The sequence below is a fragment of the Panthera tigris genome, chromosome A1, assembly GCF_018350195.1.
Source record: "Panthera tigris isolate Pti1 chromosome A1, P.tigris_Pti1_mat1.1, whole genome shotgun sequence".
Taxonomy (NCBI): domain Eukaryota; kingdom Metazoa; phylum Chordata; class Mammalia; order Carnivora; family Felidae; genus Panthera; species Panthera tigris.
Window position 1 is genome coordinate 121,280,307 of NC_056660.1, and position 18,165 is coordinate 121,298,471.

The 18,165-nt window shown below is 35.2% G+C and overlaps 1 protein-coding gene across 6 annotated transcripts in view; it reads left to right on the plus strand.

The window, feature by feature from the left end:
* TCERG1 (transcription elongation regulator 1) overlaps positions 1–18,165 on the plus strand; it is a 60,789-nt gene that overhangs the window by 14,069 nt on the left and 28,555 nt on the right. For 3 of the 6 annotated variants that reach the window (XR_444753.3, XM_007079956.3, XM_007079957.3), the window contains exons 5-10: positions 1,369–1,611; positions 5,947–6,009; positions 7,148–7,348; positions 8,334–8,446; positions 9,196–9,284; positions 17,075–17,235. Coding sequence is in view for 5 of the 6 variants with exons in the window: in XM_007079956.3 (XP_007080018.2) it covers positions 1,369–1,611; positions 5,947–6,009; positions 7,148–7,348; positions 8,334–8,446; positions 9,196–9,284; positions 17,075–17,235 (870 nt within the window). In the remaining variant the exon portion in view is untranslated. The remainder of the gene's footprint in view (positions 1–1,368; positions 1,612–5,946; positions 6,010–7,147; positions 7,349–8,333; positions 8,447–9,195; positions 9,285–17,074; positions 17,236–18,165) is intronic. The other 3 variants (XM_007079958.3, XM_007079959.3, XM_042986497.1) reach the window with 2 other exon arrangements.

Below are 18,165 nucleotides of genomic sequence, written 5' to 3' on the forward strand. Positions count from 1 at the left end.
GGGAATGCACTGTTTTATTTGATTTGATTTGATAAATTCGTTCTTAGTCCAGTACAGGTAGTTTGAAATTTTTCTCTACATCAAAAACAAAACAAAACAAAACAAAAACCCATGAAATATTTGTTACCAATGAATTACCAAAAATGAGTTTTGTGTTAGAACTAAATGGGTTATAAAATTACAAAACTGTTTTATAACATTTGAGTACTGTAACTTTTGAAGTATAAAATACAAATTTTATTTTTTGGTCACAGTTTGATTTTAAATGTGATAACTAAAGATGAAATGTTTTATTTTTGATACTTAAAAATAACATATTGGAAATAAATTATCCCAAATTTCACATTCTCCTGGTCTCTCACACTGGAAACCTGAGTTGTTATTATTTTTTTTTTTTTTACCTTCTTATTTTGAAATAACTGTAGAGAAACCCAACTTGTTTTTTACTCCATTTGTTCATAGTCAGTCATTAGTCACTGCATATCTTTTTCTCTCTGTTCTTCCTTGTTTGGACAATTCCACGTAGGTTGAAATTGATTTTCCCACCTCTGTTCTTCCTTTCCTTCCTGTTCATCTGCCAGGTTAATTCATCAAATGAACACTGATTAATTCTCTTCCATACAGAAACCTTCATTTTGCCTCCCCTGCACCCCTTTTACATTCATGAAGTCGCACAAATAACACATGAATGCATTCTTATAAAAAAATTAAACTCTAATGAAGGATATGTAGCAAAATGTGAAAGGCATGCACAGATGTAATGAGTACATACATGTTGGTGTGCATTCTTCTAGGTCGTTTCTCTACATTTACATAATTTCTTCCTTTCCCTACCCAGTAAAGTGCAGACTCCTTAGCCTTCTGTCAAAGCCTTCTCCTTTATGCCTCTGGTCTGCTTTCCAGCCATAACTCACTGGTTCTTTTGGTATGCCTATTGTTTTACTAGTTGACTGCTTGCCTTGTATTTTCTAAACAATTCCCTTTTGCTACCTCCTCTTGGCTTTTTACTCACTTTTCCCACCACTTACTTATTTTCTTCTTCCACTCTGTCATTGTCCTTGTTGAAATCCTAATCTTTCAAGGCCTATCATCACACTATATAATTTTTTCTGTACCCTCTCACAGTTAGAAATGGTCTTTGCGTCTTGATTTATACTCCTATACATTTATCGCATTTCACTTTATATTTTAATTTTTATATTTCATTTAACTATCTTCAAGCTTCTAGAAGACAGAGACCTTTTTACAGATTTCTTGCAGTGCATGGAATGGGCTCTTAAATACTTAACTGAATGAGTGAATGATGAATGAATATAGTGAAATGGTTTATGAAGGAATGATACATATTTTTGTTTTATCTTTTATCAGCACCCACAACACAAGATCAGACCCCAAGTTCTGCTGTTTCAGTTGCTACGCCTACAGTTAGTGTTTCAACTCCTGCTCCTACAGCCACACCTGTGCAAACTGTTCCCCAGCCGCACCCCCAGACGTTACCTCCTGCTGTTCCTCACTCAGTACCTCAGCCAGCAGCCGCAATACCTGCTTTTCCACCAGTCATGGTACCTCCGTTTCGTGTTCCCCTTCCTGGCATGCCAATTCCGCTTCCAGGTAAATCAATGGATGAGAATAGTCCTTCTAGCTATGTTTTCATATTGTCAGTTAGTTTGTTCTCATGTGTCTGTTGCATTTGAAATTTGCCTTGAATCTCACCTGTTTGAAATGTTTTTAAAAGATTCATGGCTAACGGCAATATTTTCTCTTCAGTTTTGGTAAATGTCCTTTTTTTGTTGTTGTTTACATGTCTTAAAATTAGAGCCACATTTGAAGCTACACTCATTTTTGGATAATGGCCTCAATGAATTAAAAATGATCATCTTTTCCTGTAACTATGTTCAAATGCAATTTTTTTTTAAAGGATTGAGTCTGTAAAGTTGAGAAATTACAAGTTCTTAATAGCTGATACTAAGTGATTTTCTATACTGTGCCCTGTTCTAAGCACTTTACATGTGATAACTCAGTTTAATTTTTGCAATTATCCTAGGAGGTAGGTACATAGACAGGCTAAATTACTTGCCCTTGACGCATAGCTAATGAGTGATGGTGTTGGGATTTGAGCTGGGTGCTCCAGACCCAAATACCATGCTCTTAATTACTGTTTTACTGGGAGGAAAGTGTTAGTCACCTAACTATAAGAAATTGATCTAAAGCAAAGCCAGAACTTAACCCTTGTAACAGTTGTGAAGGGAAGTATAACCTGCACTGTGTAAACATTTAAGCAATTCTAGTGAGATTGTGGAGTAGAATTTTCCCTGTAGGGATTAAACAGTGACAGTGTTGGGCATCCTAATTTGAATGCATTTGTTGTTGACAAACACGTTTATCCCTTAATCCACGTCTGTTCTCTTAGTATTACAACTGGAAGCTTTTGACGTAGAGACCTCGTGTTCACAGTTTTTGCTGTGAAGTTTGTGGCAAAGATAAATAGAATGTAGGCCTCTTGTCTCCTGTTTTCACATTCCTCCCACTATTATTGCCACTGTATTGTACTAGTTTTTATGTAAGAAGAGGGTTGTACTACATCCGTTTCTTAGATTTGCACATATTTTAATTATAACCGCTTTTCTAACTGTCTTTTTCCTTGTGCCTGCTTGGAAAAGAGGCAGTCACTTAGATTTTATACCTTAGCAAGAAAGAAAAACCAAAATTCTAAGAATTAGTGGTGTTTTTTTTTTCCCTATAGGAAAACCTTTTGCACATTGTTAATGTAGTGTCGGATAATGCCCAATATGCGATGTTTTAAGAAACTCATCACTAGAAAGAAAGTAAAAGGGAAACCAAAAAGTTTCCTCATACTAGGGATTACCCTTTTTCAAAATTAAATTTAAGACAAGCTTTTGGGTACCCTTTGGATATACTTTTTGTAGAAAACTAAGTGATACATGGAGAATAGCTTGACATTAGTCATAGCCTCTCCCAGTCTTGGTCAGGGGTAGTATTCAGACCAGATACTGGATTCTGAATGATCTCAAGGAGCATGGGGTTGTTAATTCTGTAGAGAGGAGATTGAGAGGTAGCATAATAATATTGCTGAAGTAATTGAGAGGCTTACTAAAAGGACTTTGTTTTGCTTTGAAGTTTCTCAACAGGACCAGTGGGTGAAAGGTACAGAGTAGCAAAAATTCATTTCTATAGAATGTTGAATTTTGTTATAATAAAATCCCTTCACTTATATCTCTGTTTTGATGTCATGATCTTCTCTGACCCTTACCCCCACTTTAAAGTTTAGAACAGATGGTGGTGACCATTTGAGCAGATGAGGTGGTACCTATGAAGTTTGGCAGTAACAGGCATTTAGTTAATGGCAGCCACTAATGTCATTTTGTAGGTCATTTGGAAGAGACCTTGAGTTAGATAATCTGTAAAATTTTGTCCAGGTTGCCAAAGATTCTTTAAAGAGAGTTAATGTCTTCTAGAAAGTAATCATAATATTTGTTTATATAGTAAGTCATCTTTGATGCTAATGTTCATTTTCTCATTCTCCCTTTTTTTTTTTTTAAAGATTTTATTTTTATTTTTAAGTAATCTCTACACCCAATGTGAGGTTTGAACTCACACCCCAGGATCAAGAGTTGTACGCTGTACTGACAGAGCCAGCCAGGTGCCTCTCCTATTCCCTTTTAATTTGGTTCTCCAAGGTGCTTTAGTGAAAAAGAAAGAAAGGGAATACTTGTTTTTTTTCCTTCCCAAATCTTTCATATATGATGGGATTGATCTCTTTTTCTATCATTTTTTTTTTCTTTTTATCAATTTGGCAGTAAGGTGACAGGAAAGATTTAGATATAATTTATCTTGGAGTTTTAAGTTCTATCTGTAATAGCAATGTATGGCTCTACTGAGAATGATTAAGGAAGGGATCGTCAAACAAGATAAAGGAAAGGAGTGGAAGAATTGTAGGTGAAGTACAGGAATAAGAGTTGGAATTGGGGATAGAATTGGATTGGATTGGATTAGAATTCTAGCACGTCTTCTAAGACTATAAAATCTTAATTTGGAATTTAAGAAACTTACTGTCAGTGACATCAGAACTATTCAAAATGCTAAATGGAATATTCTAATTTCCTAGTAGAACACAGTTTGAGGGTAAAGTTACAGGAAAATTGAACAGATGTTCCCTTGAAATAGAAGGTTAAACATTTAGATATGTGGTAATTTTGTGACTCTTTTGTATGTAATCACCCTCAAAGAAAACATGAAGTTTATCTTATGTTTTTAGCATGAGAAGAAATATAATATGACCTTTCAGTATGGTTTATGTGTTGTTAGTCAAATACAGGAGTTTTGTGTTGGCCCAATTTATGTTTAACAATGGTGGTTAGGCCTAAATATTAATAGATTTGGTTTTCTTCTGTTTAAGTTGAATAGTTAAAATTACTTTTTGGGGGATGGTTTTGGAGAACATTTTTTGAGAATAAAGTTCATATAGTCTAAGAATTAAATTTCCAGTGCTTGCTTAATAGTTTCAGTGGTCCTGCAGATGGCAGTATTTATACTAATTTAAACTTAATATGTGCTGTAACTTCCTTAACCAAATGAATTTTTCCATTGCTTTCTTACAACATCAGGGAAAACAAAATTATACATATAACTTAACTCAGCATGCTTTTATGATCCAGTGCTTTTGTTTTCATTTCAGAGTTAATAGAAAGTTTAGCTTTAATATTCTTTATTTAAAATAGTAATTATGAAATTAAAGACATTTTTCAAAAATTGGCAGTATTTTTGTGTGTGTGTGCGTGAACTTAGGTACATTATTTACAAACCCAGGGGTTTAATTTCAATTTTCACCTCTAAGTTAAGAGAAATTTCTTTTCCTGTACTTTAGTGGGGCAAATAGTATATTATTTTGAATTTTTATTGGTACCAAACTAGGTTTAGTTTTTTCAGCCAAAACAAATAGAAATTATAATTCAATCCCTGAACTCCCTTTCCTCCTGCCTTTGGCCTTTTCTTTTAAAAATTTTTTTAAATTCACACTTCATTTTGGATTTCTTCAATTAATCAGTCTTAGTTTTCCAGCTTTCCCTTTCATTCCCTTTTTATCACCATTGTAATGCATCATGATGAGTCTTCATTCTTCTAAGAACTGTACGTAATTTCCATTCTTTAATACAAGTGCTACTCCTTTAGTTGGCTTAAATAATAGAGGTTTCTGAAACAATCAGCCCATGTAGTCATTAATGATACTAAAGGGGCTCTCTTTATGTTAACAGCCTGCTTCAACATTGTTTCAAGCCTGTGCCGTTCCCCAGAGCAGGCAGTAAACATGGATATTTTGTCATTAGCTGAATGCTACCCTTCTCTTCATCTATGCCCATTTATTTAAAATGTTATTTGCAGTGGAATATTTGAATCCATCTCATACCTTACTGTCTTCCTTTCTCTCGCACCCCTCTTTGTCCTTTCTTACTCTTGTTCTACTTCTGCATGGTTACGCTCCGTGCCTCAGCTTCTGCATGTAGTTCCCACTTAGCAGCACAGAGAAAGTGTCTTGTCAGTGTCATGCTGCATCTGCCTTTCACTGGTATCTAAGCAGCAGCAGCATGGGTTTGATGTCCTGTGGGGGAATGTCCCACGTGAGAACTTGTTACGTCTGTATAATGAAGGGGCTTCCTTCATTGAATTTAAACTCTTGAGACTCCTTCAAATATTGTCAGAGCTGGTTTGATAAAAAGGTAATTGATGCTATAATTTAGAATTAGTTATCCTTAGATTTGGCACTACTTCCCACAAAATGTCAAACACAAAGAAATTTTACTCCATTCTTGGTCTTTTTCATTGGAAATAGCATCCTAAATTGTAGTGGTCAATTATTTCCCTGAATCCCAGTGGTAGCCGACATACCATGGCAGCTTTCCAACGTATGCTTGCTTATCCATTTTACAGGTGTAGCAATGATGCAAATAGTCAGCTGCCCGTATGTAAAGACAGTCGCTACCACCAAGACCGGTAATTTTTAAAACCATCTTAGTTTGTTTTGTCTGTAAGTTGGCATGGTAGTGAATGTTGTTGTTTATCCTTTTTATTTATTTCCTTTTGCCCAAGTGAGTGGATTTTTTTATATTTTTCTTTTTAATGAGCAGTATAAATGCAGTTGTCATATTTGGCCAACACTTAATTTTCCCGATTGCCTGTAGTATTAGCTTCTTTGGTTCACAAAAGCAAATAAGGTCAGATCACTTTATATCTTAATTTTTGTAATAAGTGTAAACAACTTCATTCTCATACTCATAACATTTAATTTTGTTATTTTGATCTGTGTTTTTAAGTTAAATATAAAAAAATCATTTCCATGTGTAAAGTGATGTGATTATGCTTGCATGCTAGTGAGTATATGTGTGTGAATATTTGTGTGTGTAGTATAAATTTACATTGTAAAGTTATTGAAGATAGCTGCCTGAAACTTAAATCCTAGAAGAGGCTTTGAGGGTTTTTGTTCAATTTGGATTCATATATCCTTAATTATTTGTGTAATATCAGCTTGTTTAGCTGTATTGTAAAAGAATATTAACCTTGGCTTATCTTTTAAAAAAATAGAAGAAATGACCTTTTTTAAGGAAAAGACTAAACTGACAAAACACTTAAAAAGGACATTGGACTAAATCACTTATCTGTTGAAGTAGATTTGATAATGAACTCAGTCTTTTACTTTAAAACTGAGAATTTTATTCGTACCCTTTTAGGTACCTTAGAACTAGGAAATAATTTTGCTTCAGGAAATATGCTTGTTACCTTGATTTCATTACAATTTGAGAAATCTTTTATAAAAATACATTTCTAGTCACATGTAGAGAATGTGTCATGATTTTTATAGTTTATGGTTAAGACTTCATCTTAAATGTGACCCGAATTTTTGACTGTTCTTAAGTTACTTCTTGAGTTGATTTTCTGAATCTAATTGAATTTAGACTTTAGAACTGAACAGGGAAATAGCATTAAGTGATTCACGTTTTATATGATTTGTTTTTGTTCCAGCTTGCTCATTCATTTATTAATATTTAATAGAAGGATTTAGCTCATATCTTAGAGTTTTATTTTGCATTGCAGTTTGATGCTTGGACCTAACTGCTGCTGCTTCTTCTTTTAGGTGTATTGCCAGGAATGGCCCCTCCTATCGTACCTATGATCCATCCCCAGGTTGCTATTGCGGCTTCACCTGCTACCTTAGCTGGAGCAACAGCAGTTTCTGAGTGGACTGAATATAAAACAGCCGATGGCAAGACATACTATTATAATAATAGAACATTAGAATCAACCTGGGAAAAACCCCAAGAACTAAAGGAAAAAGGTATAGTTTTCATGACTTGTTGAGACGTAGTAAAAACTGGGATGCTATTAATAGAGTGCTATTTGAAATTCCGAGTTACTTCCTTTTTAGCACATTTGCAGGATTTGCTAATTCTGTAGTTGTTGGATTCTTTATTTTTACCGAATTCATAAGCATGTATTTATTTAAAAAGCCAGTTCCACTTCCATGTTTGTGATTTTTTCATCCATCTTAAATTACACATATATACACACACATAGATTTTTTTTTTTTCTGTTGTCAGGAATTACATAATTATTCTGTTGTGTAATTACTGACATTGGTAGTATATTGAAATATGAATATTGTATGTGTCCTGAAGAAAACAGGAGGCCCTTGAAGTCTTGGATGAAGAAGACTCAAAATTTTCTTACCACCAGTTCCTGTTTCTAAGTATCTTAGTATCTCATCCCTTTCAACAGAGTGACTCATTGCTACAAATGATACATGAATGGCTTGAAAGACTTCATGTCTCTCTGAAATGAGTGGTTCTTTTCGAGTGACAGTTTTCTCATGGTATAGTGAGGAGTTTGAAGTTTACCAGTGCTTTAGATTGAAATTGATGATGATACAGAGAAGAACATTTCATCTTTGTGGTTAATAACTTCTAGTTCTGAATATCCTTTTTTAAAAAAATTTTTTTTAACATTTTATATTTATTTTTGAGAGAGAAAGAGAGAGAGAGAGAGAGAGAGAGAGAGAGACAAGAACACAAGTGGGGGAGGGGCAGAGAGAGGGAGACACAGAATCCGAAGCAGGCTCCAGGCTCTGAGCTGTGAGCACAGAGCCCGATGTGGGGCTCGAACCCACAAACCGTGAGATCATGACCTGAGCCGAAGTCAGTTGCTTAACTGACTGAGCCATCCAGGCACCCCTAGTTCTGAATATCTTACCTGCTTAGTCTCTGAAAGTTCTTGGAAAGTTACACCAAAAACCAACAAGTGACATTGTCTTAACTTTGTAATAGAAAAATTAGAGGAGAAGATTAAAGAGCCAATTAAAGAACCTTCTGAAGAACCTCTGCCAATGGAGACGGAGGAGGAAGACCCTAAGGAAGAGCCAATAAAGGAGATAAAGGAGGTAAAGGGCCACGACCCGTTAACCTGGGAGCCAGAATTAATTGTTGGGTACAATTTACTTGTAATTTGAAAACGTATCTGATACAGTTTCACTTAATTGTTATAATCTTCTTTCTGAAGTTTTAGGGTTCTTTGAAGTTTGTCATGTAGTTTTTCCTTTGAAAATTGTGTTAAATTACTTATAATAAACCACGGCCCCTAGAAAGAAAGGGCCTTGGACCAGAGCATGGACCCAATCTCTAGCCTCCTGATTATTTATAGACTGGTACATGGTAAAATTATAAGTACAGTTTTATATTTGGGGAATGTTATATTTTATCTGTCTTCTGGCATGGAATGATCTCTATACAGTACTGAAAGAGCTCTGCTTTTTCAAAGCTTCCTATATTCGGTCAGGGACCAGAGGTAGTCATGTTTATTAGTAAGGAAGTTAGCAGAAGAAAGACATAACCTTAAATGAAGAGGTCTTCTCTAATTTTCTATACTATGTTCTCCATTTCTGCTCCTAAGCAGATGGAAGATAGAACCATCTGCTGTTGCTGGCATCTGCTGTTGTAGAATGCGCTCTGTCTAGGGAGCAAGGAGTTAGAATTTTCTTAGAAATTCTTACTCAGAGTCTGTACTCCATGTGCTACTAACCAATCTTATGTTGGTTGCACTTTGAGGTGTTTGCAGTGTTACTTGTATTGTGTAGTAATTCAGTATAGTTTTGTGATACTAAATAAATGGGAGTAACATCATTTCCTATAGGAGCCCAAAGAAGAGGAGATGACTGAAGAAGAAAAGGCTGCCCAGAAGGCAAAGCCAGTAGCTACTACCCCTATTCCTGGTACTCCGTGGTATGTACTTGGCTTACTTTAGTAAGTTACTTTATTTAATTATTTTTTCTTTCTTTCTTTCTTTTTTTTTTTTTTTTTATTATTTAAAAAAAATTTTTTTTTAACGTTTATTTATTATTGAGAGAGAGAGAGAGAGAGAGACAGAGCATGAGCAGGGGAGCGGCAGAGAGAGGGGGAGACACAGAATCCAAAGCAGGCTCCAGGCTCCGAGCTGTCAGCACAGAGTCCGACGCGGGGCTCAGACTCACAAACTGTGAGATCATGACCTGAGCAGAAGTCGGTCGCTTAACCAACCAAGTCACCCAGGCACCCCATTTAATTCTTTTTTTCTTAATTACCATATTTGATTGTTACATACTTTATCATCTAGAAAGAAAAGATGCTTTAAAAAACAAATATGTCAAGTAGATGTTTTTATCTAATGAATATTTTGGTGTTCAAACCTAAAACTCATTTGCTACATTGTCTTCCTCCTTTCATGGTACTGTTCGTTAATGTTTGTCATACATAGTTACAGACTTGAGCCACTGTGAGATTCTGAATCTACTTTTTATTGTTTAAAATACTTGTAAATTGATTTTGTGTGTATATCCACATACATGATTACATTTATAGAACTGTATAAAGTTGACTTTTTATTGAAGAGTTGAATGGTAGACTTTTTCTTTCCTTTTGTTTGGTTTGCCCTTCTTCTACCTGCATCAATGCTCTCTCTCCTGTTCCTGCTCCAGCCTATGTAATCCATACACAGTCCACATGTTGTAGTGAATTGTTTCTTAAGTCTAGTAATCTATAGGTTCCCCTCCATTGTATTTTCATTGCTTTTTCTTTGTCATTTTTGTCATTTAAAAGATAAATATATTTGTTATATGGAGACTCACAGTCTGGATTTTATTGTTGCATCCCGATGGTATTCTTTGAGTCTTCTGTTCCTGATTTTCCTGCAAACTATCAAGTAGATACAGAAGAAACGATGAGATTCAGATTTGATCTTTTTGGCAAGAATAGTTCATAAGGGGATGTTTGGCAGTGTCTGGGGATGTTTTTTGGTTGTCATGACTTGGGAGGTGTTAATAGTATATAGGATCTAGTCGTTAGAGGGTAGGGATGTGATACTCCTAAACGTCCTACCATGTGCAGGACAGCTCCCTACAAGAGTTAATTATTTGGCCCCAAATGTCAATAGTGCTGAAGTTTTCAGAATAATGAGTTGGTTTGAGTATTGTAAATTCATACATTTAACTATATATATTTTTAAAGGTTATTTTGAGAGAGAGAGCATGTGCTTGGGAGGGGCAGAGAGAGGGAGAGAGAGAGAGAATCACAAACAGGCTCTGCATTGTCAGTGCAGAGCCCGATGTGGAGCTTGATCTCATGAGCTGTGAGATCATGACCCAAGCTGAAACCAAGAGTCAGATACTTAACCGACTGAGCCACCCAGGCGCCCCTTAATATATTTTATATGCTTCTATCCATTACAGTTAATATCCTTATTGAAGTTCTGTTGTTTCATCTTTGGCTGGGTGAAACCTCTTAAGGTTGACTCCAGGGTTTTTTGTTATAACCCTGTTTTTGATACCTTCCTTACTTTGTGTTTGGCAAAGATGTTCCTGGCTTTCCTCATGTATTTCCTGTCTCAGACCTAGATTTGGCCATTTTGCTGTGGAGCCTGGTTTCCTTTTGTGGGAAGTGGCATTTATAGGATCTAGGGATAGGTGTTATTACTGAATAAGTCATTATTAAGTCTCTTTGGGAGACACAGACTGAACATGCACACATTTAAAGATACATCATTAGTTCATATCATTACTTGCAATTCAGGTTTAGTACAAGATTTTTACTGAATTTCATCATCTGTTTTAATTCAGTATCCCCTTTTCTGCTGAAGATCCTGTTTCTGAGTAATAGTGACATATTTATTTCTTTTCTTTTTGTTGTTTTGTTTGTTTTGAATATTTATGTATTTTGAAAGAGAAAGAGAGGGAGCTTGTGGGCCTCAGTGAGCGGGGAAGGGGCAGGGAAAGGAGGAGAGAAAGAATCCCAAGCCGGCTCCGTGCTGTCCAGCCAGAGCCCAGAATGGGGCTTGATCTCAGGATCCCTAAGATCATGACCTGAGCTGAAATCAGTCAGATGCTTAACTGACTCAGCCACCCAGGTGCCCCTCATTTGCTTTGCTCACACAACAGGTCACACAATAACAGTACCAACACTGTCATTAACAGTGCGATACTGAAGATCGTTCAGGCTTTTTTTTCTCCCCGTTATTTTTATGTTCAGGATATGTCCCTCCAGGGATGTGTAGTCAAATTACTGTGTTTTAAAGGCATTTGGAATAATTGTTTTCTGTATATTTCACTTTACCAATGTGATACCCTCATTTTTAAAAATAATTATGCAAAATATCTACCATGGATCCATAATCAAAGTTATGGAAAGAGTCTATTCAGCGAATATTTTCCTAGGTTGTGGTTTCTGAGTTTGAGTATTGTACATGAAAAGCTGGTAACCAACTTCAAACCGACCAGGCTGAAGCTTTGTGGGCCTCATCAGTTTTCAAGTTTGGGTTTCTCTCCAGATGAGTGAAATTGTCTTTTGGAGTTTGTTTCATTATTGCTTCTTTTTACCTGTTTTTTTTTTCCTTTTCTGGAACATGTTATCTGCATGTCAGGTCTCTTGTATTTATTATCCTCTAAACCTCTTTTTCTCTGTTTTATATCTATAGTTTTTGTGTCCTGCTTTATTTTCTCGTCAGTCTCATATATTAGAAAAGAATATGTGAATCTGTAAAAACATACAATATGAACGAATTACAGGAAGTAAAAAATTACAGAATTCCACCTTCACCCAGCCTTCTCATTAATAAAAATTTGATTTCATACAACTTCTGGACCCTTTGCTATTTGTTTGTATACATGTGTATAGAGTTTTATGTGTGGTGTGCGTGCATATTATAGTGTCTTAAAAACAATATATTTTCCATGTTTTTTTTACTAAATATGTCCCAGAAATTTTGCTGTTTTTGTACAAATATATTTGTGATAGCATGATTTTCCATAAATGTATAATTTTTTTTATAAATGGGTGATTAGTTTGTCTTCCCTCCCCCACCCCTCCAGCATTACAAAAATTGACATTCAGGATATCCTTACACATATCTCTTTGTGAACACTTGCAAGCATTTCTGTTGGGATTGATTTCTAGAAGTGAAGTTGCTGAATCAAGTGATACTCCTCTTTAATAGTTTGGTAGATACTGCTAAGTTGACCTCAGAAAGGTTTTTTGGGGGGACAGGCTGGACTGTGCCAGTTAATATTCCCTGCAATAGCCTACCAGTGTTCTCTCCCTCACACCAGTGTAGGGATACTCTATTTAAATCTTTGGTAACCTTTTAAGAAAAGGAGTCCTATTGGATGTTTCCAGAATACATGGTGTAATTGAGTTTATTTCATGTTCATTGGCTGTCGATAGCTTCTTCACAGTTTTCCTCATCTTTTTTGTGGATTTGTCTTTTTCTTAATGATAGGAGAGAGCTTATTATGCATTCTCTTAACGCCTTTGACTTTTACATACATTACAGCTTCTCCCTATTTGTTCATTTTTGTTTTGCTGTCTTCTCATACATAAATTTTATATTTTGATGAAATCAAATTTATTGATCTTCTGTTTACAGCTTCTGGGTCTTAAGAAGTCCACGTCCCCATATGCAGCTATGTGTTCCTAGTGCTTTTATAGTCCATCTGAATACATGAAGGATACCTGCTTGTCCAGATGATTTTCCAAGTTTTGTCAGTGAAAGAATGTATTGTCAGTAGAACTTTAATTCCTTAATTAATTATTTTCTATTTCTTATAAAATGGGTAAGTGGTAACTTTAAGCAAAACAAATTACTCATGCGGTGCCTGGCTGGCTCAGTTGGTCTGTGATCTTAGTTGTAAGTTCAAGCCCCAAGCTGGGTCTAGAGACACTTAAAAATTTAAAAATCTTAAAAAAAGAAAAAACAAATTACTCAGCTGAGCAGAGTATGTCACTTCATTTGGATAACCAGATTTATCTATCTCTTGGTATCTTCAGATGTTGCTCTTTGAAGAACTGTTTTTTAGAGTTAAGCTAAATGTAAAACATGAAGTTTCATATTTCCCTTACTTGTGTTGGGATTTTTTTTCCCTAGTATTTCACAGCATTAGTTTGATTATTTCTTTTAAAGTAAGAGGTCAAATTTAGTATTTTGTATTCCTTAGGATCAGTAAATTTTAGTTTCTGGTTCTAAGAGAATTTTTAATGTTTCAACAAAAGTTTTTAAAGGTCATGGACTAACTAATTTTTTCCATTGCTTACTAGGATTGCATCATACAGATTTAACTTGCAGTTATTTTTACAGTGTCCCACAAAGTGCAGAGTGAGGGCTGCCTGTATTTGCCATGCTTTATGTGTGTTGTAGTCCATGTTGCGTTTTAACTTAGGAAAATTTATCTTTTAATTTTTACTCTCTTCTGCATATACTGAGAGTGGCACAGGTCTACTAATTAATTAGCTTGCTGTTGTGTTTCTGTAAGTTTTTTGTTGTTGCTGTTTCCAGAGCTTTTTTTACGGTGGGATTTTATTATGAAAAAGTTGAAACAGAGAGAAACATTGAATGTTTCTAGAACAGCGAGCACCAAACATTGACCACCTAACTTTTACAGCTAACATTTTATCGTATCTGCTTCATCCCTCAATGCATCTCCAACCATTCTTATTTTTTTCATGGGTTAAAAGTTGCAGATAGTAGTATACTTCACCCTTAAACATTTTATCTTTCATATTATTAGCACAGGGCAGTTTTTTGACACAATTCTTTGTCCATTATTTCCCCTGTTAATTCTGAAACGTCACTGCACATTTACCGCTAGTACTGTTGGAGCTATATTGGAGCTATATTGGCACACTTTGGTATTTTGAAGCCAACATCAATTAGTAAAATAGAATCTCTGTCTTAAAGTAGTTACTACTGTTTATATCAGTTAAATAGTGTTTTAAAAACTGGCATAGAAAATTTAGGATAGGTTTTTTCCCAGTAAAGTTAAACATCTAACAAGATGGCTTAAGTATCTCAGGATTATTCTTTTAAAAAAATTATTTTTTAAAGATTTTATTTTTAAATAATCTCTGCACCCATCACAGGACCTGAACTCATAACCCTGAGAATCAGGAGTCACAAACTCCCCCTACAGAGCCAGCCAGGTACCCCTTTCAGGGTTACTCTAATGGAACATAATAACACTTATCTTCCCCTATGCTTTTAAAATTAATTGTAAAGAGAGATCAGAAGTAGAAGCATTTTGTCTTCCCTAGGATCGGTGAGCCTTGCTTTTTTTGTTGGATTCCATGACAAAACATATCTAGTCCATTTCCACAAAAGATTTTGGTTTGGTAGTACATTACACATTTTGTCAGTTTTTTAAAAAAGATTTTAAGTAATCTCTTTACACAACGTGGGGCTCAAACTTAAACCCCAATATCAAAAGTTACATTTCTCATTTTTATGTGTTTTAAGTACAATTGTCGAAGTACAATGAGCTGAAATAGTTCAAGTTCATTCCCACAATCAAAATAAACATTTCTAGTAATCCCAAAAGTTTCCTTGTATCCCTTTGTAGTCCATCCCTCCCTCTAATCCCATCCTTAAGTGTCCCTCTGCTTTCTGTTATTTTAGATTACTTTGTATTTTATAGAATATCGTGTCGAGAATCCTGTAGCATATACTTTTTTTGTCTAGCTATTTCTTAAAAATATAACTATATTGAGATAAATTACATCCCTCATTTAAAGTGCACAACTCATTGATTTTAAATATATTCACAGAATTGTGCATCCATCACCGTATTCAATTTTAGAACATTTCCATTATTCCCCCCCCCCCCGCCAAAAAAAATCCCCATGCTCATTAATAGTCAGCTGGAGATGAAGTCTCTTATTTTTTATTCATCTGGGAATATCTTTTCTTGCCCTTGTTCCCAAAGGATGTTTATGCTGTATAGGGAATTCTGGGTTGGCAGTGTTTTTTCCCTCCACCCCAGCACTTTAAGGATGTTGTTTTACTGTATTCTTGCCTCTAGGATATCTGGTAAGAAATCCATGGTCATTGGACTTGTTCCCCTGTTTGTAGTGTGCCATAGTTTTTCTTAACTACTAGCAACTAGCAAGGATTTTTCTTTATTTTTGATTTTTACCAGGTTGATTATGTTGGTTGTAAGTATGGTTTTCATGAAGTTTATCCTGCTTGGGGTTCGCTGAGCTTCTTTAATATTTGTATCTTTTACCAAATTTGGACTTTTTTTTGGAGGGGGGGGCATTGTGTCTTCAAAATTTTTTTCTGCCCCAATATCCTTTCCTCCTGGGATCCCAGTGACGTTTACATAAGGCATTTTGACATAGTCACTTTAGTTCCTGAATCTCTGTTGATTCTTTTTACTGCCTTTGTTCTTCTGGTGGGATAATTACTGATCTATCTTCTAGTTCACTAATCATTTCCTCTCATCTCTATGCTAGAGAAATTGAATTTCAATTGTGTATTTTTCTTTTTAGTTTTATTTTAATTCCAGTATAGTTAGCCTGCAGTGTTATATTAGTTTCAGGTGTACAAAGTAGTGGCTTCAGCACTCGTATACCACACCAGTGCTCATCACAGGTGCACTCCTTTATCTCTATCTCCTGTTTCACCCTTCTCCCCACTCACCGTGTCCCTGGTAACCAGCAGTTTGTTCTCTGTGGTATAAGACTAAGTTTCTTGGCTTGTCTTTTTCCTTTGCTTCATTTCTGTATTTTCTATCTCTATAATTTTTGGGTTTTTTTTTTTTTTTTACAGTTTCTATTTCAGTAATGAGAACCATGTTTTCATTCAGGTTTTTTCTTCATCTCATGAACTCCAGTTATAATTGCTTCTTGAAAGTCTTTGATTATTTCAGCAATAGAGGTTTTGTCTGATAATTTCAACATCTGGATTAACTTGGCTTGGCAGCTGTTGATGAACTTTTAATTATCTGACCATAGAGACCTGGTTTCTACTGGAAGTTTTGCTGTCTTTGCCACTCTGACCATGCTACTGTGTGACTCGGGGCTCTCGGGGCAGAGATTTCAGGGAGGAAAAGTGGGAAATTTACACCCTTGCAGTTGCTGCTGTAAACATTGACTCTCTTCCAAACTTAAATATTTATTTTTTAAAAACTGTACAGATATGTTCTTATTTTTTCTATTTTGTCTGAATTTGTTGTTATAATTAACAGGAACAGTGAACTGTAGTGGGCTATGGTATCATAGTGCAGTCAATACTTTCTTATTTTTTGTATTAGATATAATGAGATATTAAAGATTTCATAGCAGGTTGCATTTGAGTATGTAAAATTCTGATTTGGTAAGAAATATATAGAAGAACTATGTAATAGATACTGTGCTGTGGTCTGTTCTTTAGCTTTAGAACTGCTTGATAGCATTCTTGTTTGTTGCCATTGAACTCATCTTTTGTGGTAGGTAAAAATGCAGCACTCTCAGATTGAGTGAGTCAGACCAAGTTACTAATTATATGAATTACTTTGCTTTTCCTGGTTTTATCCACTAATGTGTTGAGCTGCTGTTCTTAACCTTTGCCAGTCAGCTCTCTCCTTTAAAAGTCATGTTTGGCTAACTCCTGCTGTCTGGAGGTGTCCCCACCACCACCACCACCACCACCTCTCCTTTAGCTGGATGACAGTAAGAGACCTGTGTGTCAAATATGTTCCATAACCTGAGAAACTGATATTTGAATCAATTTGTAGGTGTGTTGTTTGGACTGGTGATGAGCGGGTCTTCTTTTATAATCCTACCACCCGTCTCTCTATGTGGGACCGACCTGATGATCTGATTGGAAGGGCGGATGTTGACAAAATTATTCAGGAGCCACCTCATAAAAAAGGAATGGAAGAAGTAAAGAAACTAAGTAAGTTTTCAATTAGGAATTTGTCCTCTAATTTTAACATTCTTTTAATATTTTTATAGAAAATATGAGGCCATTTAGGAAAGCTTGCTGTTTTCAAGGAATATAACAAATTTGAGAAATGGGCTATAGTCCATGAGAAATGGGAAATAGTCCACGATGCTAGTTTGAGTTCAATAACAGAGTTATTAAAAAAAAAATAGAGAATTTGGACAGTTTTTTTTGTAAGATATTCATATGTGTGTTTTTTTAATTGCCTCATCAAGATTTTTAGTCCAAGATAATGTTGGCTTTGCTAAGGTTTGCTATTTGCTTATTAATAATACTAAAACATTTCTCAGTGTTCTTTTAGCACCTTTTGTAAATAGTAATATTTTTTGAAATAAAATTGTACAGAGTATTTTTAAAATACTGGTTATTAAACTTTTGTAAAGTACAAAATTTGGTAAACTATGAAAGCTTAGTCTTTTGTTTATTTGTTTACTTATTTGGAGAGAGAGCAAGCGAACAGGGTCAGGGTAGAAGTAGAGGGAGAGAAAATCTTAAGCAGGTCGATGTGGTGCTCCATATTGGCCAAGAGATCAGGACTGAGCTGAGATCAAGAGTCAGACGCTTAACTGACTTAAACCACCCAGGCACCCCAAAGCTTAGTCTTTTAAAGTAATTGAAACTTAGGGAAGGCAAGCCTTATTTCTGACAATATAAAGACAAACCTTTTTAAGAGATTATCTTTTAAGGTACCTCATGTTCAGGCAGCATTTCAATGTATATAATGAATACCAATATTTATACATAATTTTGATTGCATATTTTTTATTGGTAATTTGCCTTCATTTTGATATGATTGTTTTTATAGAGCCCCCCTTCATCAAATGTAGAAGCATAAATGAATCACTAATACTTCCAATGAAATAAATTCTCATCCATGTCATT